The sequence below is a fragment of the Typopeltis vanoorti genome, chromosome 12 (genome assembly GCF_054136105.1).
Source record: "Typopeltis vanoorti isolate ZY-2024b chromosome 12, IOZ_Tvanoo_1.0, whole genome shotgun sequence".
NCBI classification, from domain to species: domain Eukaryota; kingdom Metazoa; phylum Arthropoda; class Arachnida; order Uropygi; family Thelyphonidae; genus Typopeltis; species Typopeltis vanoorti.
Window position 1 is genome coordinate 57,912,239 of NC_143560.1, and position 27,564 is coordinate 57,939,802.

The window sequence follows — 27,564 nt, forward strand, 5'->3', positions numbered from 1 at the left end:
ATTATGAATTGATGACATTCACTAAATATCCACAAACCCAAAATCCAAAAAAAGATTAGAATAATTTTTGAAAATGAAAAAAAACTTAATAGATGTGCTAATCAATTTAGTTATTAATCTACATCATTAAAAGCTTTCCATTTCCGCAATAAGATTGTCACATTTACAGATTAGCAGAGTATTAACTATTGTAGCACTTTTCACTTCACTTCGAACCTTATCCTTGTTTTTAACAAATGTAACAACAGTAGTACGAGGTTTATCCTGTGACCTCTTTCAGTGTTCGGTATGCTATTTTTACTAAATTTAATAATTTTATTCTTAGCATGTAATGTAATAGGTTTACGAGTCTTCTTTTCACTGGAGCAACAGCACCCTTACTTTAAATTTCATCTGCCATTATACAACGATGAAATAATAGTTCTAAAAGTTTATAATTCACAGCAAAACACAGATAGGTATAGCAAACAATGATATTGTAAACAAGCAGATAATGAAAACTGCACATCAGTTGATTCACAAGAGCATCATGCCACTAAAACCAGCACATAAGCAAATGCACTGTCGTGTGAACGGGCATTGGTCATTAACTGTGTATTTAGTTAAGTGAAATACTGTATCTATATATTATTTTAGTGAAACATTTGATTTAACTGAATATAATTTGTATGTACAGCCAACTTTCACTATACTGAACTTGCAGAAACTAAAAAAATCAGTTGGGTTGCTTCACTTGATTTCCTAGGGATAGTTGATATTGGGGGACGTTTTTCAGAAAATTTTTATATCAGACAAATTAGATACAATGAAAGTTTCATTACATTTATATATCTATTTGTTTTCTTTTTATCTGTGTATACAGGGGATCATGTTAGCACATATGGAAATGCTTAGGTGCTGTCCAGTATAAACAATACCAAAAGAGGAAAAATACATTTAGTAAACTTACTAATATTTTGCTAGTTTTCTACCCAGCATCCTCATTTTAGGACCTGATAGGCTGATTTCTTCAAATTAACTTGTGGTTATCTGGCCCATTGAGGATACCACATAAGTACAATAGTTCAGAGTTTCAGTTATAAGTTGAATTGTTTTCCATATTTATTGTTTAGTGCGTGAGCTTGTCACCATTATAATTGTGCTCTGAAGATCCTGGGTAGAAAACGAGCAAAATTAGTATGCTAGATCTTGAATGATGGCTCTATCAAGAATAGAGCCTCTCCATTCAAGATTTAACAAGAGAACAATATCAAGCAAAAGCACACTTATACTCTTGGCAAAGTAGACATAATATATGAAGATGCAGATATTAAATTTGCTTAAAAAGGAATTAAAATATAAAAAAAGAAGTTGAATCTTAAATTAAAATGAAATCGAAGGAGGAAATAAATATTAAATTGTACTATGTTTAAGGTTATTGTCTAAAATAGATGGAATCTTAATTTTTCAAAAACATCAATGTTAAACTATGCCATGTATAAAGTCATGTATCATCATGCAAACGAAAGGTTGCAGTTTGACCACCAAAGATGATGTAACGTGCGATGAGTAGGCATTTGTGGAAGGCACAAGAAATTCACGTTCCCTGAAAAGAGCGATGCGCATACAGTAAGGAGATGACGTCACTCGATGACAGCAAAAGGGAGAGCATCGTAGACAAGTTTGGAGTGCGAGAAGAGGGCACTATAGGGGGGGGGGGGTTAAAACGGATTCACATCATGGAGAGAAGCTTCCTTTTACATTTTTCTCCTGGTCGCGTGTGCCCTCCCCGTGGGTCTCCTGCTCGAAGTTTCCGAGTGGATCAGCATGCCTGATAACCGACAAGACATGTGAAAACAGTAAAGCGACAGCGTGTTTCCCGCTGCTGAGCAACGCGAGTCGAAGAAAAAAATAGCACGAGATGACAGCAGTGTTTGAGTTTTAGACCATCGATGTGGATCTAACTGATGAGAAAGCAGCAAAGGATTCCTTTGAAGGTAAATCGTGTTAGAAGCGGCGATGCAAAAAGTTCGTAAGCCCAGAAGAAACAAGTGGCTAATTTGGGATAAGCACGTGATTCCCACATGGTGGCAATCCATCATACAGAGGGACGATCTATAACAAGAACAGACAGAAGGATCAAGAAATTTTCTAACAAGGTGGTAATGTAAAAATCTTCCCTTTTATGTGTTATCTATTGGTGACGAAGATGTAAAATGGACAGAGTTTAGAAAAAAAGAGAGAGCGATTTTGAGACAATTTCCTGTGTTATGTTAATCGAATTGGATTGGTAGTCTAAGTTCATAAGTTGTCTAGACCAAGTTTAATGTGTATGGGTCGTTAGTAGCAGTAATCTAATTTAATACCGACATCCATGTTTGTGATATAGATGAACATAAGATTCTCATCAGTGTGTTTGAATAACCTGTCTGTTTGATTATTATTATCCTGCTTTACTTGTACTTTAGTATTAACCTTGATTTGCTTGATTATATATGTTGTTTAAATTTTAATGTTCTTAGATAAATAATAAACATGTTATTCAAATTAAGGGGATATTAAATCCCACATTGTTTTAAAACCGAATAAGAAACTCAAAGATTGGAATTAGAGAGTTTCATGCCGAATATAGTAAACTATAAAAGTATCAGCAGTTACTAGCGTGAGCTAATGCAAGTAGTCCTAGTACGTAGTATAATCTCAGGCAACTTGTTGCAAAGGTGGGGAAAGTTCTGATCGCTAATCTTGGTATTTTCCATAATGTAAAAACACATTTCCTAGGAAATGTATGTTGTTATTACATTATGGTGGGAGGTCACTACCTAGACCGGTTTCAGCCTTTTTTGAGGCTTCATCAGTGAGTAGCTAGACCAAATAGATACCAAAGGGTATAGCGAAAAGAACTTATATACTCTGCTATACGAGTTGTCAAACAGGTGCAACCATTAAGTTACTTAAATATAAAGAGCCAGTAGGATTCATTTCGGTGATATAAACATTATTCAAATTAAGGAGATATTAAATCCCACATTGTTTTAAAACCGAATAAGAAACTCAAAGTTTGGAATCAGAGAGTTTCATGCTGAATATAGTAAACTATAAAAGGATCGGCGGTTACTAGTGTGAGCTAATGCAAGTAGTTCTAGTACATAGTACAATCTCAGGCAACTCGTTGCAAAGGTGGGGAAAGTTCTGATCACTAATCTTGGTATTTTCCATAATGTAAAAACACATTTCCTAGGAAATGTATGTTGTTATTACAGTTGCCTGAGATTGTACTACGTACTAGGACTACTTGCATTAGCTCATGCTAGTAACCGCCAATATGGGTTACTAGAGAGTTTCTTATTCAGTTTTAAAACAATGTGGGATTTAATATCCCCTTAATTTGAATAATGTTTATATCGCCGAAATGAAGTCTATTGGCTCTTTATATTTAAGTAACTTAATGGTTGCACCTGTTTGATAACTCGCATAGCAGAGTATATAAGTTCTTTTCGCTATACTCTTTGGTATCTGTTTGGTCTAGCTACTCACTGCTGAAGCCTCATAAAAGGCTGAAACCGATCTGGGTTGTGACCTTCCACCATAATGTAATAACAACATACGTTTCCTAGGAAATGTGTTTTTACATTATAGAAAATACCAAGATTAGCGATCAGAACTTTCCCCACCTTTGCAAGAGATTGTACTATATACTAGGACTACTTGCATTAACTCACGCTAGTAACTGCCGATACTTTTATAGTTTACTATACTCAGTATGAAACTCTCTGATTCCAATCTTTGAGCTTCTTATTCAGTTTTAAAACAATGTGGGATTTAATATCCCCTTAATTTGAATAATGTTTATATCGCCGAAATGAAGCCTATTGGCTCTTTATATTTAAGTAATAAATATGTTTTCCCATGTATACCTGAGTTTGTCTGAGTAAGAGATTGAATTTTACCACTCACGAAAATCTCAAACCTATGTTTAGAGGAAGAAAGGGGAATTTAAGATTGTCTAGGCCATGACTGTATACTGAGAACTCAATCTACCTAACTATTTAATCTGTATAAGGTATTACTTGAATTCTGGGAAAGTTTCTTCGGATCAGAATTTCTGTCCTAGAGTTCTGACTGGCGCAACATAAACAAATAAATTTTGTCAGAGATCGAAGAGAGAAATGGCCACAGAAAGTCAGTTTAGAAGCCAGATCTCAGTAGGCACAAGGAGAGCATCATCATCATCAAATTCCTGCCATGTACCCTCAAGGGGTGTACAGGATATGACAGTACTACATGAAAAAATTACATCATTACTAACTTCCTATCTACAATTTTCCTCCAAATCAGTCTGTTACTTGTCAAGACTCCAACATTATCAGATCTTATATTTCTATCGTCTAAGCCACTTTGTACCATATCAATCCACCTATATCTTGGTCTTCCTCTGGGTCGTTTTCCTGCCAACCTGCAGAGAACACTTGTTTTGCTAATCTTTCCTCTCCCATTCTATTTAATTGACTGAGATTAGCTCTGCTAACGCATTCCTGGATGCTGACAATGTTAAGTTCTTCCCTAATATCCTCATTTTTAATATGATATTGCCATTGATGCCATCTGTTCACGCCTCTAATCTTTCTCAGGACTCTCATATCTGCGGTCTCTAGTCTTTGGTCAAGTGTTTTACTTCTGACCCAGCTCTCAGATCCATAAGTTAAAACTGGTTTGAACACTGTCTTGTATACAGCTAATTTAGTGTTCCGACTAATTTCTCTCTTATTCCATATGAATTTATTCAATTGACTTCCCACCATACCAGCTTTGCTGATTCTGTTGTCTATTTCTATATTTAATTTACCATCTTCAGTAAAAATTGTGCCTCAGTAGCTGAAATGTTTTACTTGTTCCACAGGTTCTCCATTCACAACACAGTTGACATTTTCAATGATTCTGCCTATTTTCATTGTCTTTGTCTTTTTATTGCTGATCTTCATACCATATCTATTACAACAGCTATTCAATTTAGTCAGAGAATCTTGCAGATTTGTAGCGGATTTATTTAGAAGTATAACATCATCCGCATAAAGCAGAGAGCTGACATTAGCATCTCCAATTTTGATATCAGGTTTAATACCACTTTCCTTCATAATGTGATCCATATAGATAATGAATAACAGAGGGGATAATGTACATCCTTGTCTCACACCAGATTTAACATTAAACCATCTTCCTGTACTTCCTTCAATTCTAACTGCTGACTCACAACTCAAATAAAGACTAAGTATTGCTTGATATAATGCCCCATTGACACCATATAACTGCAGCGTATTGAATAGCTTCTCTCTTGGCACCTTGTCATATGCCTTTTCCAAATCGACAAAACTTAAATACAGATCTTTGTTATATTCCCATGCTTTCTCGACTATTTGTCGTAAAGTGAAGATCTGAACCTGACAGCCTCTATTTGGCCTGAATCCAGCTTGTTCTTCACCAAGCTTTTCTTCCACAATTCTTCTCAACTGTTTCTCAAGTATACTTGCATAGATCTTGCCAGGAACACTCAGTAGGGAAATACCTCTGTAATTCTCACATTCAGTTTTATTTCCCTTTTTATATATGGGTACTATGAGAGCTCTACTCCAATCATTGGGAATTCGTCCCTCTGTCCAGGCTTTCTGAACTATGCAGTGCAGCCACTGTAAGACTCTTATACCACCATACTTCAGCATTTCTGGTCGAATATCATCTACTCCTGCTGCTTTTCCACATTTCAAGCCTTTGATGGCTTTTTCTACTTCAAGTATGGATATGTATTCCTGACTGCATGCCTGGTCAGTGTTTTTTTACTACTGTGCTGTCATCACTGCTTGTTTCACTTAGCAGTTTTTCAAAATAATTACTCCATACTTCAAGGATATCTTTTTCTCCTGTTTTCATGTCACCTTTATCATCTCTAACTCCTTTTATAGCACTCTTTCCTCCATTCCTAAGCTTCTTCAACAACCTCCAGAATATTTTGCACCTTCTTGATATTTATTTTCTATATTCTTGCCAAAGTCCTCCCATGACTTTTGTTTAGCTAGTTTTACACACTGTTTAGCTTTCTTACATTTGTCTCTGTATTCTGTAAGAGTAAAAGCTGACTTATTTGCCAGGAACTTTTGATATGCTTTCTTCTTTTCCTTCACTGCCTCTTTAACTTCCTGTGTCCACCATGGAGTTCTGATTTTTTTTATCCTTGCACACAACCTCACCACATGCCTCTCTGGCAGAATCAATCAATGTTTTCTTCATTTTGCCACTGAATCTCCAAGGTTTGATTCCTGTTCTCAAAACTCTTTCATTTTCTTTTCAATAATCTTTGTGTATTTTAGTCTACAGTTCACATCTAAGAGCTGCTCAACTTTTATTCGCTTTAAAACTTTCTTACATGTTATTCTTTTCAATATGAAATTCAATTTTATCCTGCTCAAGACTAAATAGTGATCACTTCCACTTTCAAATCCTTTGTACACTCTGGTGTCCTGCACCAGGGAGAAAACATCACTATCAACAATAACATAGTCAATGAGACTTTTCTTATTCCTAGCCTCTTCTTTTCATGTGAATTTGTGCACATTTTTATGTTGGAACATGGTGTTAGTAATAACCAGTCCATGTCCTGAGCAGAAATCCAACAGATATTTGCCATTATTATTAGCTGTGCTCTTTTCTCCAAATTTTCCCAAAATATTTTTGTATGTCTCATCATTTCCTACTCTGCTATTTAGATCCCCAACAAGGACCAACTTTTCCTTTTTCATTGTGTCAGTTGCTTTTTCTAGAGCGTCAAAAAATTCCTCCACTTCTACCTTAGTAGAACCTTCTGTGGGACCATAGGCACAAATAAGGCTGATTGTCCAGTTACCCATTCTCATATTTGCCCACATTACTCTACTTGAGACTGACTGCCATTCAAGAAGATTAGCCTCGTATTTTGTGTTGAATACTATGGCTACTCCTTCTTTTCCTTGATTGTCATTTCCTGAATATAACATTTTGTATTTATTGCTCAGAAAGATCTCACCAGTTTTGGTCTTTTTTTTTGTTTCAGTCATCCCTATTATGTCGATCTGGTACTTATCTAATTCCTAAGCTAGCTCCATTTCTTTGCCATTCAGGCTTCTTACGTTGATAGTACCGATCTTTAACTCTGGTGATGTTGAGTTTGGGTTTGTTTTCAGATTTGTTCCAGTAGCTGACTTTTCGCTGTTCACCCTGGTTCCCTAGTGAAAACAACGGGGGCCTTGTTTAACCGGGCGACGCCCCAGCCTGCATGAAATTTTGTCATGTTGTACCATCATTTTTTATTTTGGTTTAACCAATAAGAATACAATTTGGTCGGCTAAATCCCAAATTGCCATCTCATCCTCGTTCATTCATTATCAAAGTAGATACCCAACAGGGTGCACCACGAGAAGGTGAGGATTGGACATTAGGTCAGAAACCCTGGTCGGTTCTCCGCATTCCTTTGAAGGCTATGTGGAGGTCTCCTCTCAGTTATACAGCTTTGATCTTTAAGCACCCCACAAGGAGAACAATAGAGATAAAATATTTAAGAAAACAGCGACGTAACAGTAAGTGTAATAAATGTTTTTTTTTTCTCATTTGGTCTTGTTTATACCACGAAGCTCTGTTATGAAGAATCATATTAACAGTTTTAATGGTGAAATTCTTAAAATATGGTAAGCTCAAGAGCATATCCATGAGATATATTACAGTAATCTACTGTTTATCCAACAACATCAGAAAAGCAATTTGCCATTCTGATAATTGAAGAATCATTGATTTGAAGGTTGGATAAACTGTAGATTACTGTAAGTTGATGTGATTAGCTTTATAATTGATTATTCCAATTAAATGCAGTCAGTATCATGTAATTTTGATTATCATTTTATTTCACAGATGTCATTGTAACAATTAGGTCTTTCTCTTTTTTGTTTAAAGGAATCCATATTATTTTGTGAATAACACTATCATACTTTCTGCATGAAAATACATGATATCATTGTTACTTTCTTTTTAGTTCACAAGGCTGAAAGATATCTGTCATGTAACTGTAGGTTAAATTATACGTTTGAAGTGTGATCATCTGTTGGTGTAATTATAAGTGCAATTTCAGTTGATCAACTCAGAATGGAGTTTCTGTTCTTTAAGGTATTGCTGTTTTGCCTTGTCATAGTAACAGAAATATCAGATGTTTATGGGATTGAAATCCACTATGTCAAAAACAGTAAAAAAATGTTTTTGTTAGGATTGATTTCTAGTTAGCACACACAAATAAAATGCAGAAGTGTTGCCTCAGTTTAATTTTATCTTTTTATTCAGTACTAGATATATTTCTGCAGCAATAATTTTGGAAATACAGTGTTCTTAATAATATCATGGTCGCATCATAGGCAGACCAGGTTTTGTTATGATTTCTTAACAAAAAATATCATTTTGATAAATTTCAGGCTGTCCATTTTTTTGTTTGTTGTCAGAAGTCAAAGTAGATTTATTCCTCTTGCATAGCAAGCTGTTACCAAGTTTTTTTGTCTAGGCCAAAAATTTAGTCCTCTCCACTCCTATCTAAATTTTTTTATTTGCTGTGTGCCCTACCAGAAGTTTCCTAATGTTTATAAAACACTAAGGATTCTGAAACTTTCTCACAACAAAGATAAGTAGTTCTTCCAGACATTGAAATTACAAGCTGCAGTGGAAGGCATAAAAAATGTTTTTCAGTCACGTATGCATAGTAGAAATCAGCATCATGTTAGTTTAAACTTCTTATAAATGTTCTTAATGGTTGTTGCATTTCTTATTACTAGCTGTTCCATGTTAGAGTTCAGCTTCATTGTTAGAAATGCCGCTGACATGTTTGCTATCAAAAGTAGGCTAGAAATTGGAACATTCCGAGTCTCATATGATTCAAGCTTTCTTTCTATTAGGTGCAGTATAGGATCTAAATCTTTGCACTTAGTTGCACACTGATACTACCATTCTGGTTCCAATGTGCTTATATTCTGTTGATGTGATTGTTGGTTTGTAATCAACAAATAACATTTGGAATTATGAACTGTTTGCAAATAAATTATGATGGAGAAGGATGAGATGAGGCTCGGTTGCTTATTGCAGCCAAGTAACTTGATTTCATAGAAACCTAATTCATGCAGTTATAGGTTAAGTTTATCACAAAGGCTGCTATGTCTGTCTTAAAAAAATTTAAAAAAATCAGCTAATGCACTTTTATTTCTTATAGGAAGTAGGCAAGGCCATTTTAGCCCTATCTAACTTTTGGAGACTAAGTGGGCAGTCTTTCTTGGATAATGAATAACCTGTTTCTTAGAGGAAAACTGATTTCACTTCTAAGATTTGCAAACCTCACCTAGATCCAAAAAATCTTTATAAAATTTTTTTGTATCCTAGAGGGGATTTGAAATCTTTTTTTCCAACTAGAGCAGGGGCCAGGGAACCTTTTTAGCTATTACCCAAAAAATATATTTATTTATGCCGACATTACCCCCTTGATTTGAAAGGGAGAAAATCATAGATTATTTAAATTCAAAAGGTTTATTGAATCTATTTATACAGAGAATACAATTATAAATATAAAAAGTAAAAAATAAATGCGATAAAATAAATTAATATCCTCATTATGAAACAAAAGGATTTCTTTGAAAACTTTTTCACTTCAGGTTTTGGAGAAATGGTGTTGTTTCATTTTTGATACAATAACATCAAAATTGGGGCATTTTGATGTCAGAGCAATTTGGATAATGTCTCGGGGGTCCAATCGATTTCTCTTGCTTTGTTTTCATGTTCATTAGAGTGGAAAATCCTTGTTCGCAAAGGTAATTTGTTGCAAAAGGCAGCAGCTTTTTGACTGCCTCCTCGTGTGCAATTTTGAAACCCTTTGCAGCTATTGACATCCAAAAATATGACAGATCTGCTTTGTTTTCAAATTCAATACGTGCTTCATTATTGGATCGAAGTTCAAGAAGTGCCTCTGCCAACCCTTGAGGTTCTTCTGGTACATCAGCAATGTCACATTTAAAGGGATCTACAACCCAACTGACAGTATGTGAATCAAGATCTGGAAAGTAATCGGAGAACCACTCTTTGAGTTTGGTAAGATGCCTTATAACTGTATCTTTGATGTCATCAAAAGTAATATTTTCACAATATTCCAAAAACAAAGCTAACTTTGAAAAGGCAACTATAGTTTTGTTCTGCTTTCTGTCTCCAATATAAAAGCTTTGATCCAAATGCTGAAATCTTTTCTCTGGCTGAAATTATATTAATGTTTTTTCCTTGCAATTCTTTGTTCAATGCTCAAAAATATCAGCTAAATATGCAAGATGTGCAACCCACAAGGAGTTTGTAAATTTATTTGCGAGAACATGCTTTTGATCAACCATAAAAATTTCAAGTTCAGTTTTGAGAGCCCACACTCGGTTCAGAACATTTCCACAAGAGCCACCTCACTTATGTATGATAGAGTAGGTCTGTATATTCCACCTCACCATCTTTACATAATTCACAAAATAGTCGCTTGTTTAGTGCGTGTCCTTTGACAACCTTGATAACATCATGCATGACGGCTTCCAATGCATGTTCCAAATGTTTCATAAGCAGTGCCTGGCAATGGATCATACAGTGGTTAACTTCAATTTTTGGATTATTCTCTCTCACCAAAGATGAAAAATCACTTACATGACCCAACATAGCTGGAGCTCCATCAACAGACACAGCAATGCCGTCTTCCCACTTTAAATTAACGTTATTAAAGTATTCATTAACTTTATTGAAGACATCAATTCCATGAGATCGCAACTCGAGAGGAGAACAAAACAACAATTCCTCTTCAATTGCATGTAAACCTTTGTAGCGAACACACACCATCAGCTGCGAATTACTACTGACATCTGTAGTCTCATCAAGCTGAATAGCAAAGCATTTACTCTCTTTTATTGAAGAAATAATTTGTTCCCTCACATTTTCTGCTAAAATATAAAATCTTTTTTTTTTCACAACTTTTGCGGACAAGGGCACTAATTTTAGTTTCATGGCTTCTTTCTGACCACACATAATCTTTGCCATTTTCAAAGCTGCTGGTTTAACCAATTCCTCACCAATAGTATGTGGTTTCTTGTTTCGGGCAATCAACCAGGCCACTTCAAAGCTAGCCTTTGATGCTGAACGTTGATCAAATTTACCTCTCAAGTTGCTGTCCAGTCTTTGTCTTTTGACAGACATTTTCAAATTTACAAAGTATTCCCACAGTTTGGAAGACAGATGTGGATGCAAATTATCCAAGTGTTTCTTCAATTGACTCTTTTTGAAAGATTCTGCAGTCAGTACTTTCAAGCAGACAACACATTATAGTTTCATTCCTTTGTCTTCTATTTATGTAAACCCATAATTGAGGAACTCTTCCTGGTTTATTCTTTTTCTAGTTGAAGTCATCTGAAGGGTAAAAAAGACAGTGATTGAATTTAAGTTTTTTAAAGTTCGTTTAAATTTGCAATAATTTAATTCTCGTGGAAAGGCTTAGATGTTGGTTATGCATTTTTACTAAATAGCTTAAGGAAATTACGACGTATACTAGGATATACGTTAAAATAAATTTTAATACACTTCCAATATTTCGGCAACATCACGTTGCCATTTTCACAGGAACTTAAAAACAAGACACGTGCACGCTAGCACAACAAACAGTAAATGAGGACGAAGCAGGAAGCTATTCTTTCTCCTAAAAGTCCTGATGGTGGCCCCTAGCGGGCAATGTTGGTATTCTTGGGCGATTGGGCTGAAGGTCTTCTGATGTAGGTTTCCCAAATTTCAGGCAGTCTCATGCAACCAAATTTATTTCTTAGGGCTGAGGCTGATTCCATGAAAAGCCTTTCGTATTTGAATTTACTATGGTGTATTATCGTGGCTTTCTTCCACCGTATTCTGTGGTGGGTATCCAGCGCATGGTCTGCAAGACCAGAGTGGCTGTATTGGTGAAACCGGATGTAGTCCTTGTTTTCTGAAATTCTGATATTAGCTGTCCTGCCTGTTTGGCCAAAGTAGGACAGCTTACAGCTGCAAGGGACCTGGTATACACCAGGTAGGTCTGGGGGGGGGGGAGGTTGGTCTTTAGTAGAGCGGATAATTTTTTATATGGTCTGTAACAAGAAGTAATGTTTTTTCAGAATTTTTGTAATTTTTTCCGAGGTGCCTCGGATATAGGGTTAGGGTATGGTGATGGATTTAGAGTAATCCTTGTTGTGAAGGGGAAGGGGGTTGTGGTTTATTGATTTCAATATTTTTTGGATTTTTTTTTTTTTGGGGGGGGGGTCCATTGGCTGAGAAAAAAACAACTGCCTTCCTTTCTTAGACACACTAGTCACCCACCAGCCTGATGGAACCTTGGTTTTCTCAGTCTATAGAAAACCCACCCATATAGGCAAATACATTCACCAACAATCCCACCATCCACCTCACAACAATATGGAATCATTAAGACACTACACAACAGGGCTAAACTTATCTGTCCAAATGACAATGCCCTAACCACAGAACTAAACTACATTCTCAACACTTTTTCAGCCAATGGCTACCCCAAAAAAAATCCAAAAAATATTAAAACCAATATCTCCCCCCTCCCCCAGACAACAAGGATTACTCTAAATCCATCACGATACATCAGAAGACCTTCAGCCCAATCACCCAAGAATACCAACATTCCCCCTCTAGGGGGCACCATCGGGATTTTTAGGAGAAAGAATAGCTTCCTGCTTTGTCCTCATTTACTGTTTGTTGTGCTTGCATGCACGTGTCTTGTATTTAAGTTCCTGTGAAAATGGCAACGTGATGTTGCCGAAATATTGGAAGCATATTAAAATTTATTTTAACTTATATCCTAGTATACATTGTAATTTCCTTAAGCTATTTAGTAAAAATAAAAAATTACAATAATTCAATTGGTAAACGTGGCACTAAGACATGTCCTCAAGATGAAGGCAGTATTTAATTATTTTATTGATCAAGGAGAAAATATATTAATCAAATTATCGAACTAACATAAAACTAAAATATGGTTAATAAATTAAAATCTTACACTTAAAATAGAACTATTGAAATAAATTAAATGAAATAACTACTTAAATCGACTTAAACAAAGCAAAAACACGTGTCAAAAAATAAAGTTAAGGTAGGTAATAGACAACTGACAAATAATCTGTTTAGCCACTTGACAATGCCTTAGCAACCAAATTGTTTGGAGTTCAACATGGCGTGACGTCTCCTAAACACGACGTATATTACATTGGCCAGATGCTGTGTTGCCAGAAGAAAAATTTCTGTCGTAACAAGGAACGCGCTTTTTACATAATTTTATTTATGTCTATTGAGTCCTCATTACCTCCAAGAATTTCATTTTTACCCCACTTGTGGTAATTTACCCTGGTTCGCCGACCCCTGAACTAGAGGGTGTCATCTTATACTTGACAAGAAATTATATTCTAATTTTTATCCTTGATTCATTCAGTTGCCTTAGTTTCCTCATAATGCACAGCACTTTTGCACACCAATACTAGGCCTAGTATTGGCTTGCAATGCCACCTAATCAGAAGTACAGTACTCTACCATTTATCTGGCCTTAAAAACAATGATCCTTCAATTATTAGAACAGCAAATTGCTTTCCTGATGTGGTCAGATAAATGGTAATACAGTAATCTACCATGTATCTGACCACATCAGGAAGGCAATTTGTCGTTCTGATATGTATTTCTGGTTTAAGCCAATAGAGAGCATAGTTTGGTCATCTAAGTGCCAAATTGCTAGCCTATCCTTATTTGTTTAGTACCCAGTGGATACCTACTAATGGGATGCATCACGTAAAGCTGAGGATTGTGCATTAGGTCGCAAGCCGCCCCAGTCAGTTCTCCACATTCTTTAAAGGCAATGTGGAAGTCTTCTCTCACTTATTTGACTTTGAACCTTAACCCTTAATTGTCACACCTTTTTTGTTACATAATTAGTCACATGGGGTCAGAAATCACTCCTTACTCCACAACCGATTGCGCCGACAGCTGGTGCATGACTGATTTGGCATGGGGGCAGCAAGAAACTCAGCTACTCAAAATTGCAACAAAAATCCGTCGTTGGTTTTGTCAGAAATTGAACTTGAATGACAGCTGGGGTCAAATAGACCCCATGTTACTAATTAAAGGTTAAACAACTGATTACTGTACTAATAATGGCAAATATATACAGGCTACTCCCAACTGGACTTTATTGTATTCTAAGAAGTGCAATTGCAAGGTGACTTTTGAAAAAAAAAAAAAAAAGTTCTCAGTATTATCCACATGGGTCTGGCCTGAGGAGACTCAATAAAGATCAAAACTATATTGAATGGTCACACTTCTCATTGTGATGATGACGACTTACATATCTGAGTTGTGCATTATGGGATACCAAGGCAGTTGATATGAGGGATCAGCTTCTATAAAAACTTCTTATAGAAAGCATCATCATTACCTTATAGAAGGCTGAGTAATAATGCATTTACATATTTATGTGAAATTACAGTTAAAATTAGTTCAGAACTCATTGAATGATTATTTAGCTTCTCAGGAAATGTTACACATTTTTAGGTTTTCTGAGTTATCCAAAGAATTTTGCATATATGTATTATTAGAGCACTGAAAATACAGTTCTGTTCGAGTAACATTTTGTTTAAATATGTTGTAATGGATTGATCATACTCTTCATATTAACCATTGTTTCTGTTAGCGGTTTCCACTAATCACTCTCATGTCAATGAAGAGTTGAAATGTGCTTGCACACACAAACACATTTAAGTGAACTAACATATCCTATGATATTCCTTTTCAAGATACAAAGATTGTCCTTTAAAAAAAAAACAAAAAAAACTTTCATTTCTTTTGCTTTCTCTAATGATATGCGACATTCAGAACCTCCTTTCTTTACAGATGATATGTTATACAGAGAAAGGAGATTCTTTAAAGAATACAAAAATAAGTTGGCTATATTGATTTTTTTTCTTATTGCATTATATTGTTTTCAGATTTGTGATCATAGGCTAATGGAAGGAGCAGATGAATATCTTCAAGTGATGGACTTCTGTACCATACTGATGCATCAGATGTGTCACCAGCAATCTTGATTTTGTTATATGAATACTTTTTATTGAATAAAGATTTAAAAAAAAAAAAATTAAATAGTGAGATTGAAAAAAGTAAGTAGATAATCTAGAACTTTTCTGAGAGACCCAAGTTACTGCTTTTATAAACTATTTCAGTCCTAAATGGAAAATGGCAAAAACTAAATGAAAAAAACTACATGAAAATGGCTTTCTAAAGCTTCTTTACATAAATTGTAATGTTTCCAAAATTAAACCCTTTACTAGTTATCTCTCTACAAAGAAAAGTTTTTGACCCACTCATGTTTTGCAGAATGCAAGTGGTTTGATTTCTTTTGCCAGGTTCTTAACATAACCTTGCCATAATTGGAGATTGTAATGTTCAGCTTATAGCATTTACACTTGTAAACTTAACGTTTATAACCCTCTGAAGTTCCATATCCATGAAGGTGTATAAATGGTAGGTGTAAGCTAAGGATTAGATAATCTAGAACTTTTCTGAGAGACCCAAGTTACTACTTTTATAAACTATTTCAGTCCTAAATATGCATGATGATGATCTCATTTCACACCTGGTACTGAAAATATGCTACCAGTATTCAAAATACATCTATTCAACTGTGGGTTCTGAAGTGGAGACCTGATCCACTCCACCAGTTAGGCCAGAAAACAGTCTGTTTAAGATATAATATTTGCCTTGATTTGAAATGGAGAGTAGATTTTTTTTTCCTGTTGCTTCGCATGTAAGTAATACTGAACATCAGATTTTTAATTTTTGTTTATAACATGGATGAAATAAGTTTTTAGTAAATCAGGTGTGTCGATTATAAAAATCAAAATGTAATAGTATTTATGTTGCTCCTGATTTTTATTTATATTCAAAATGTATGAACTTACATATTACCTGTTTTACACTTAGGAAGATTGGTACTATTTAAATATGATTATACCTGTTAAAACATAAGCTCACATTACAAAAACATTAAAAAAAAAACATTTTGTACTGACTTTTAAATTTATTACACAGAATTATTGTTTTTCTCTGTTTGTACAGCATTGTTTCTTTTGCAAAAAAAAAAAAAAAAAAGCAGCAGTAGTAATCAACTATCCAGCCTATTGGATAAAATTCCACAATGCTTATATTGTGAATAGAATCTTTCATCTAGGAATGAGTCTAGATGAGAAGCAAAATATTTTGGCAACATCCTAATTTTCATAGTTATGTAACATTTTTTCTGCCAGTTGTTGATAGTTCTTGTCTTTGTTATTATAAAAATTCCAGAAACCATTGAAAAGCTCTAATTTCCAGATCCTACAAAAATAGCTTCTCTGACTTTTGGAAACTTTCCATTTATTTAAGCAAAACCACTTTTTTGTCCAAAGCCTTTTTACAGAGTTTATTATAAATCTAGTTTTATGTGTAAGAGGAAAAGTATCAATTCAGGGTCCACTAATATTGAATTACCAGCTATCCCATAAGTGAAGGAAACATCTTTTTTAAATAACGAAACCTGTGGTGTGTTCATAATTAGAAGAAACACACGTATAAACCACAGTTTAAATAATTTTCACTGTGGTTTATACGTGTGTTTCTTCTAATAATGAAGGAAACATCATCACTTAATATTACTACATTGCTTCCAATTATCCTTATATATTGAATTATATTCAGTATGAGGAGCATACCATCTTCAACTTTCCTTTGTTCTAAGAGAAAGAACTATGCTTGGTGAATGCTTCCTTTGTGTGTGTACATGTCAAGATATAAATTCAATCTGAAGGCAGTTTTGTAACTTGACATGTACACACACACAAAGGAAGCCCTGCATACCATAAAGTATTGACAATTTCTCTTTTCCTTGTTTTTTTTTTATATTGTTATTCTTATGCTGGAAGTTTAATAGAAATGAAGAACAGACAAGCAAAATATGATTAAACAACATTTTAATGATCCCACGAAGATGTATGATTAAACTTAAATCTTAGAAAGCATATACTCTAAGTGTGTACATAGAGGAACCCTTCTTAAGACAGACTTAAGTATTGATGTTTCCTACACGACAACAGAGATTATCAGCAGAGTTTTGATAGCCTCAGGTGTTAAGTTGTAAAACTGAAAACTGCTGTTTCACATGTGTGTGTGTTTCTTTAGGCTAGGTTGGTTATAAAGAGTTGTTGTCAGCTTGTAGAATCCTACTGCTGGACAGTGGCTTCCTACATGTTATTCCATTTGGCTCGATTTTGGGCTGTTCTTGACCAAGTTGGTCCTGCTGTTAGAGTAAGTTTATCCCATGTGTCATCTTGTTTTCTCATCAAGTGTCCTGCCCATTTCTATTTTAGGGATATTACTGTTCTTGTGATGTCAGTGACTTTTGTTTTCTGTCTTATTTCTAAGACTCTTATTTATTCTATCCTTTTAATGTTTAACATAACTCTTTCCATTGCTCTTTGACATGTTCTTAGCTTGGTCGCTTGTTTAGTTGTTAGTGACCATGTTTGTGATCCATAGGTTAGAATGGGTAGTATGATCATATTATAAAGTTTGCATTTTAGGCTGATTGGTTGGTCTCCCTTCGTCCACTCTTTTAAACTTCAATAGCTTCTTCAAGGATTGGCGATTCTGGCATCCGTTTCTTTTTCCATCCTGTTTTTAAATGATATCTGGCCCAAATATTTAAAATCTTCATAACTTATTATTTTGCTTTCAGCAGTTATTGGAATTTCTGTGTGGTTAGTCAGTTTAGATTTGCTGTAGTTTATGTTGAATCCATATGTTTCACTTTTATTACTTAGATCTCTAATCATTGTTTCCAGTTCCGAGCTGTTTTTGGAGAAAAGTGCTATGTCATTGGCAAATCTAAGATTGCTTAAATTTTTACCTACAATGTTTAAGCCATAATTATTACAGTTCAGTTCTCTGAATAATATTTCCAGCAATGAAGTGAATATCTTGGGTGCTATCGGGTCTCCCTGTTTGACTCCTCTTCCTAGATTGAAGGATGTCCTGTTGTCTCAAGTTTCATTTCTACTGTGCTACTATTTATTATAAATATTTTTTAATATTCTAATATATTTATTTTCCGTAGTAGCATTAGTATTCAACACTAAATACGAGGCTAATCTTCTTGAATGGCAGGCAGTTTCAAGTACAGTGAAGTTGGCAAATATCAGAATGGGAACTGGACAATGAGACTTATTTGTGCCTATGGTCCCACAGAAGGTTCTACTAAGGTAGAACCTTCTGTGGGACCATAGGTTTTACTAAGGTCGGTTGCTTTCTCTAAGCCCTCAAAAAATTGAGGGCTTAGAGAAAGCAACCGACACAGTGAAAAAGGAAAAGTTGGTCCTTACTGGGAATCTAAATAGCAAAGGAGGAAATGATTGTCAGACATACAAAAATATTTTGGGAAAATTTGGAGAAAAGAGCGAAGCTAATAATAATGGCAAATACTTATTGGATTTCTGCTCAGGACATGGACTGGTTATTACTAATACCATGTTCCAACATAAAAATGTGCAAAATTCATGTGGAGAGAAGATGCAAGGAATAAGAAAAGTATCATTGATTATGTTATTGTTGACATCGATGTTTTCTCTCTAGACCGTACAAATCCTCTGTACGGTCTAGTTTCCTAGACTGTACAGAGGATATGACATTGGAAGTGATCACCATTTAGTTTTGAGCAGGATAAAATTGAATTTCATATTGAAAAGAAAAACATGTAAGAAAGTTTTAAAGCAAATAAAAGTTGAGCAGCTCTCAAATGTGAACTGTAGACTAAAATATACAAACATTATTCAAGAAAAAATGAAAGAGTTTGAGAACAGGAATCAAACCTTGGAAATTCGATTGCAAGCTCTGAAGAAAACATTCATTGATTCAGCCAGAGACGCATGTGGTGAGGTTGTCTGTAAGGATAGAAAAATCAAAACTTCATGGTGGACACAGGAGCAGTGAAGGAAAAGAAGAAAGCATATCAAAAATATCTGGCAAATAAGTCAGCTTGTGCTCTTAGAGAATACAGAGACAAATGTAAGAAAGCTAAACACTGTGTAAAACTACCTAAACGAAAGTCATGGGAAGACTTTGGTAAGAACATAGAAAATAGATATCAAGAAGATGGCAAGATAGTCTTGAGGTTATTGAAGAAGCTCAGAAATGGAGGAAAGAGTGCTGTAAAAGGAATTAGAGATGATAAAGGAAAACTGGAGAAAAAGATATCCTTGAAGTATGGAGTAATTACTTCAAAAAATTGCTAAATGAAACTAGCAGTGATGACAACACAGTGATAAAAAAAAAAACACTTACTAGGCATGCAATCAGGAATACATATCCATACTTCAAGTAGAAAAAGCCATCAAAAGTCTGAAATGTGGAAGGGCAGCTGGAGTAGATGATATTTGACCAGAAATGCTCAAGTATGGAAGTATAAAAGTCTTGCAATGACTGCACTGCATAGTTCAGAGGAATAAATTATTCCTTTAATCTCCACAAGTTTTCTATAGTGAGAGTCAACTATGTTGACTAATAGGAAGTTTGATGATAGCATTTTAAATTTTAGCTGGATTCAGAGCAGAAAGTAAAGCAGAATTGTCAAGTGTCTCATAGGAAGCCTATAAATCTACATATATATGAGTTAAATTAAAAAAAAAACTGACATATAATAAAATTTTGATAAGTAGAATGATGTGAAAGGATACCAATTTTGTAGAGAGATGTTGAGCAACTTCATTAAGAAGTAAGGAATAAACAAAGCAATTCTGGTTGTAAAACTTACATGTTGGCTATTCATCTCTGTACTTTTCAAGGAAATTACAACATATACTGAATATTAATTACAATTTTAATGAATAATTCTGATATTTTGACAAGTTCAAATTGTCATAATCAGAGAACACAGTACAATATGATATATATTGAATCACCAATGCTGACCATGCTCTGGACACCCAATATAGGACATGTTGGAAAAAGGCCATTCTATTCCAGTGCAGTAAATAAAAATATGAGAAGCTATTCCTAGAATCTTTCCCACCTGTAAGAAACTCTCCTACCCTCAACAAAATTTGGGTGCAAAAACCCAAGTTTCAGGGAAGGAAAAAAACATTTCATCCTGTATGATGGAAGGTAGACTGTCTCTATGCTATACCCAGTACCGTCGACAGGGTGTAGCATAGAGGAAGCCTGCCTCACAACGCGCCTTAATAAGGGTGCTCGTTCAACCATACTGTGGTGGACCCAGTCGCTACGCTGACAATTCCTGTTAGCGTAGCAAGTGCAGAAAGAAGTTCTTCCAAGCTTAACCTGATTAAAAATAATTTGCGAACGGCAATGACCCCAAGAAAGATTGGTTGGCCTATCAACTATATCAATAGAGGCGAACATAGTTTATAATTTAAATTTAGAAGAGCTTATAAACAGTTTTATTGTGCAATATCCCTGTAGAACAAACATTTAATTAAAATTATTATGTAATCGTTTTGCATTAATGCTTCTCTTGTAATAAATAGTAATCGAAGATTTTCTTATATTTTTGCCTTATAACCCATCAGGGCGCGATCTAATCTGGCAACGGACCTGGACACCTCTCAGGAATACAAGTAATTGAGGGAAGGGCTGTTGCTCTTCAACTCACTGTCTCCACCACCTCATCCACCAATTACGCAGAATGCCATGTACTTAATTTTGTCTGTATATGGGATGAAAAACTAGTTTCCATGAGGAAAAACTCTGCAGCCACAGTATGAGATGGACTAACTGAGCTTTAGTTGAAAAAGCTCATATAAAGTTCCTCTATCACGACGAGAATCGAACTCAGATCATTTCCTATTGAAAAGCGCAATTCCGCCATGTGTATTTTAAGTATATTCAAGAATGTGTGTATGCATAATACCTAGAAGAAAGTCGTCCGTTTTTACTAATGCGAAGTTATATCATAAAACCCGTTTACTCACTGATAATTTTGTTTATAGTTTTGCCTCTTTGACAGTCAAAAATTAATACTGTTTGTTTTTAGAGAAATGAAACTTCTAAAAAAAAACATTCGAGATTCATTAGTGTGTTTGTTTTAGGAATTTACTAACAGTTAGGATTTTATGACAACTAATTAAACTCATAACAGTGTTCTCGGACCATCCTTGTCAGCAACAGCATCTGGGTGGAAATTCAGACATTCACATAATAAATGTTGTTTAAGTAGTACATGTAAATGAGGGAAAGAAAAGTGAAACGTTCATTACTAGTAAGTAAATAACACCTGTGTAATATAATGGAAGAAAAATCATGAGTTTGCTGATAAAAGATTTCAAAACCTATATTTTCCCCACTTCTTAAAAACGTCGATTAGGTGATAATATAGTGCAGTCAACAGTAACAAAATTTCACAAAAAGTGGTTGTCTTTTTGTGAAACACAGATTTACTTCTCGATGTATTTGTTTAAATGCAAGCACAAGCACCTTGAATTTTGGCAAACGTGATTGTTAAGTGTGAAGTACAAGCGTTTAGAAATGCATCGGTGGTAATTGATGCAATTTTCCTATAAGTTGTGCCAATATTAATTACAGTTTACTTATATTAAAGTTCTTAGCAGTACACTCAGAGGCGTAGCTAGGGAGGAGAGGACGGGTCGATTCGCCCCGGGCAGCACTGAACCTATTTTTGCAGTTAATTCTAAAGTACAGTCTCGAGAACTAATTTCCAAATATTGTAATACTACTGCGAATTTTCCTCACAACTGCTTTAAGTGTTGCTAGTTGTGAGAGGAGTTTTTCTAAATAAAATTAAGAATTACCTACATTTTCATGAAATAGACTTCGTCAATGTCATCGACGATTTTGCTATCAGAAAAGCAAGAAAAATAACATTTTAGAATGTTAAAATTAAAGTTTTACTTCAAAAATAAACATAGTGTTTTAATTTATTTCCCCTATACGTCGTTTTGATTTTTTTGTAGTATTTTTGGTGTGTATTGAGAGGGGCGGCAAACTCAGGGGCCGCCCGGGCGACAAAAGCTCTAGATACGCTACTGGATGTACCTCTGCTACGTAAACTAAAGGTACACGTATTTGAATCACTTATCTGTTCGCAGTTTTTGCTTTCTTGAAATTCGTTTTTTTTTTTTTTTTTTTTTTTTTTTTTTTTTTTAATTCATTATTAGGTTACTTTTAAGTCAAATTAATTCTTGCTCTTCTTCGTATCATGGATTTTGGACCAATTCGTATTTTCCGGGCCCACGATGCTATCGCTTTCTTTGTTTTTCCCATTCTTCTTCTTCTCTCTCTTTTTTCATTTATTTTATATACATATAGTATTTTTGGCAATCTACCATTGTCCATTCGATTTATATGTTCTAATAATTTCTGTTTATATTTACTTATATCGAACTTAATTGATTTTATATTCAGAGATTGAAAAATTTCTTCATTTGTTTCATGGTCTCACTTGATATATCCAACTCTTTTCCTGAGAAATTTCATTTGCGTTCTTTGAATCTGTTTTTCATTCTTCTTTTGTATGGTCTATGTTTCACTTCCATGTAATAAACTTGGCTTAGATAGAACATGATATAGTGTGATTCTGATGTGTTTTCATATCAAGGATGGCTTATAAAATATATTAATGAATATGCCGTTTACATTAACGAAATGTCCATTTTTTTTTTTTATCTTCATTCGCAGTGCCGGCGCTACGGTCTTTGTCGCCCGCATGCAATTTCTATCTAAGCGCCCCTGTAACTATCCGGACGTGTGTGGTTCTTTTACGATAATAAAAATTTAAATTATTTGAAATTTCTTAAATAAATTATGACAGAACAGCCACACGTTGGTTCGCTAAATGTAACGAACAAGGGGGTGTTGACTAGGCAGGATAATCATTAAAAACCCGAATATTCAAAAAATTCTCAAATTTAATGCAAATTTTGAAAAATCCATTTCACTTTAATCGTTGAATATAATGATACAGGGATTATAGCCTTCTCACCGACTCGAATCGCTAACAAAATTAAAATGAATTTTAAAGTTAAAATTTATTTGAACTAAAGTTTAAAATTTTTTTGCATTTTACAAGTTACTAAATTCTTAGTAACTTGTAAAAAGTTTTTAATAATTTTTATAAGTGGAACTATCTTTTAGGAAAATAAAAGAAACTAGGAAATTAGGAAAATTAAGAAAAGAATTCAGAAATAATTAGAACATTTAATATTAGTATTCGAAAAATAAAATCTTCACAGAATAACAGAAAATAAATTAAATTACATAAATATACTTGAAATTTTTTAAATTCAAATGTTAGGGTTTTTGATTTCATATTCACAAAATTAGAAATAATGGTCTTAACGTCTAATTCCGCACATATATAATTTTCAACCTATTAACACCAAACTAACAAGCCTATTTTGTGACATACTTGTTCTTAAGTCGGTTTTAATCAATTTCAACTTGGAAAGGAACGTTCTCCGCTCGCTACACTAACAGGTAAGGTTAACAGTATTCTTAAAGCAATTGAAAAGTTAGGGAAAGATTTGAATATTTAAATTATCCTTCCGAAAAATATCCCGGAAAGCACATAACTCGTCATGTAGTTCTATTGCATTTACGTCTTTATTGTCGCCGTCCTTCAAGAGAATCTTTAAATCGTCAGAATTTTTTCGTACAAGAAATTGAAATTATCATAATATGATTTTAGTTGTTCAAAACGTTCTATTAACGAACACATTGCAGCGTCTAGAAGCGTATAAAACACATTCACTCTAATTTATCTTCTGGCGATTGTGGCGTTTCGTCATGATGCTCGTAGTCAAATTGTGTCTTCTTTCGTCGTCAAACTTCCGCACCAGTTTTAAATTCTTGTTCTCCATCTACTTCTTCACTCAGTTCTTTTGCCGTTTTCAGAACTTCTTTAAAATTTGTATCTGATCGATACTCTTGTAAGAATATTTTTAAGTTTTCGATAGATTTTAAAGCAAGTGTAATGTTCATATTTTCGTCTTGAAGCATTTTACTCACAGAGTTTATTCTGTTAAGTAAATCATGGCAAGTTATAAGAGTGCAAATAAATTTGTAGTTCTTTATTTTAGCACATAATGTATGTGTTTCATGCTGAGTTTATAAAAATTTTCATTATTTAAAATTTTAAAAAGTGCATCGTAAATTTCTCCTGATATCGTGCAGGGTGGGTTGCATTAATTTACTTTCCCATCGCGTTTCTGATGGCTGTTTCAATGTTAAATTTTTTACGAACTTTAAAAGGATTACCCAACGTTTGTAAGAGAATGAAAAGAAATTATATATTTCTTGAATAATTGCAAAGAAACTAATTGTATCTGCATTCACTTTGGCTGCATCGTTAATGATTAAATTTAGAGTATGAGCAGCACATGGCACATAAAAAGCTCGAGGATATTTGTTCAAAAGCAAATTTTGAGCCCATATTTTTCCCTTTCATATTTGTCCCATTGTCATACCCTTGACCTCGCATGTCTTCAATGGGAATGTTCCATTTTTCCAGTTCCATTATTGTTGCACATAAACCACTTCCTCTGGAATCTGATATATCTGCAAAACCTAAAAAGTTTTCCCTGATCTTAACAATTCCATTGTCACAGGAAACAAAGCGAATAATAATGGTCATTCGTTCTGTTTTACTTGCATCAGGTGTGCAGTCTAAAATTATGGAATAATATTTAGATTTTCGAATTGATAATAAAATTGTATCCCTGATTGCGTTACTTAAAGTTTCCAATATTTCATTTTGACTGTCTTTACTCAAATAGTGTACGCTATTGTTTTTGTAGGGCCCGTTCAACGTGATTTTCCATAACGGGATCAAACTTCGCAAGCAGTTCGACTAATTTTAAAAAAAGTACAGTTATTCCTTTCATATAATTTATCAGGTGATCCGCGAAAAGCTTACTTTTGGCTACCAAGGAATTTTATAATTTCACTCAAGCGTTCTAAAACACTCGTAGAATGTTTCTATTCCATTTCATACATGCTTTGAGTCTGGCAATCAATAGTAGTTTTGTTTTTTAAATTTTAATCAAGTTCCTTCCATTTTAAGAAAATTTTCATATGAGTTAAACTAGTCTCATGTCTATGCAAAGTTGTATTTACATTTCTCCAATCGTTATAATCTTCTACAAGACTACTTGATTCAGTAGGTGCGAAAAGTTTGCAACAAAAGCAAAAACCAGAATTTAAAGTTTTGGAATAATTGAGCCATGTTCTTGGCACGAGCTGCCCGTTTTCCATTGTTCTATTATTATACGTGTCGCCAAATTTACGACCATATATATTTCTAGGATATATATATTTTTTTGAACAGGCCCCATTTCAATTAAAACAACTCCTAATTTTTCATCAGTATTTCTCCATTCACCTGGATCTAAATTTACAGAGACTAACAATGTGTTAGTTTCGTGGTCAACTACAACTAAGTCTTCTAACTTTTTTAACTTAAATCATGCGTCTTGTTATCTTGTTCAATAGTACTTTCATGCAAACTGGATGATGTACACGGTTCTTCAACTCTGATTTCTGATGTATCGAGTTGGTTATTACAATCTACATCAGAATATTTTAACAAATTTATTAAGAGCCCCAGTTTGTTTCTTAATATCTGCTTCTTTCGCAGCAAGACGCTTACGATTTTGTGCACGATAACTTTTTTAAAATTTTTGATTCCATTTCTATTTTATACACACAAGAAATTATTACACAACACGACACAGAGACGAAATAATAGTCCGTACTGCGCTACTGTCAGTAGCCTTCTGAGATGCGTACCATATGACTGGTTTACCTAGCAATAAATGTTTTGTACGAAAATTCGTTTCTGCGTATGTTCACCGTTTCACGTTAGATAGACTGCAGTAGACACAACATTCTGCAGGCAAGCGTCTGCTCGCAGCAAAATTGCAAACAGCCGGCTGATCAGAGGCGGCAATATACAATTTTTTAAAATTTTTATTCGATGTATCCGGCCTTATTTATTTTAATATTGATCATTCTAAGAATTTTTTGTTTTTATGATAAAAATTTTGTTTCTTAAAAATGGACTTACGAACCGTGCCCCGGTGGCGACGCCCGCATGCTCTGCATGTCCGCTTCCGGCGGCCCTGTTCATTCTCATCCCAGGTATCTGTAAGTATTCACTTGCTCTGATATTTTCTTATCTGTCACTATTTTAGTTCTTATTATTGGGTTTTCGCCTTTGAAAGCCATTACTTTTGTCTTTAGTTGGATATTCCCATATTATACTGTTCTGAAATTTCATTTAATGATCATACTGAAAACTGTAGATCATCTTCTGATCTACATAGTTTTCAGTATGATCATTAACTAATACAATTTGATTCTTTGAAGTCATTAGCCTCTATATACAAGTAGCTCAGACGTGAATATATTTCACGCGCAAAACTTTGTGTTGCTTATTTTGGAAAAGGATTAAAACCAAGTATAAAATTTCTTGCTATATTTAACGTATAATAAACCCATGGTAAAAAAAAGTTTCTACATCTTTCTCTCATCCATCCAGAGATTTTTTATTAATAAGATCAAGTACCTTTTGTCTACTTGTATATGAGATATATATGACTTCTGCATTACTTCAACCTTGGTATCGATTGTGAAAAATTTGATCGTGTACGCAGTTACGCAGCATCGTGATTTTTGGATTTCTGTATGATATACTAAGGTAAGCGTTCTTCATTTTGTAAATATCGAGGTAAGACTTTGATTTAATATTCTACAAAATTTCTGCTGGCAGGTCTTTAGACCTGCGGGATTTCTAATAGAGCTCATACGCAAATAAATTGATATGAGCGTGCCTGATCTAGATGTAATCACTGATTTGCTCGATAAAGATAACAAACTTCAAAAGAAGTTCAAGCTGACATGGCCTACTAGTATGGTTGACCCCGATATCATTATCGAGTCACTCGATAAAGGGCTAGCACTCACTTTTATTAAAAAGCTTCTCAAAAAGTTTGAACGGGATTGGCCCGGCTACTTAAACCTATGTTCTTCACCCGAAGTCGACGTTGAGGAAAATGAAAACTCTCCTCAAATGGAGGAAATACTCAATCTAGTTGTTTCTACCTCTAATCCTTCTGATCAAGGAGAGATCCACGCTCGTAAGAAGAGGAAAACTCTGCCCCCCCCCCCCCAATGAAAAGGTACCACCGATTATCCTAAGGGAAAAGCAGAGATGGACAACACTAAGAACCATCATGGCCAACTTACAAATACGTTATAGATCTGCTAAAAATGTAGACGAGGGCATAAAAATTCAGCCTGCCACGGTGGCTGATTATAGAAATCTTACAAAGGAGCTGGACGCAAGAGAAACACAATATCACATATTTTCACTTGCCTCCGATAAAAATATGAAAGTGGTCCTACGAGGAGTCTCCGAGGATATTG

General features: G+C 34.5%; 1 protein-coding gene across 1 annotated transcript in view; it reads left to right on the forward strand.

The window, feature by feature from the left end:
- The window catches only part of LOC150100816 (replication factor C subunit 4), a 186,340-nt gene extending 170,201 nt beyond the window's left edge, over window positions 1-16,139 (forward strand). The window contains exon 12 of the mRNA XM_090401390.1: window positions 15,066-16,139. Within this exon, the coding sequence (XP_090257516.1) occupies window positions 15,066-15,164 (99 nt within the window). The 3' untranslated portion in view covers window positions 15,165-16,139. The remainder of the gene's footprint in view (window positions 1-15,065) is intronic.
- The last annotated feature ends 11,425 nt before the right edge of the window (window positions 16,140-27,564 follow it).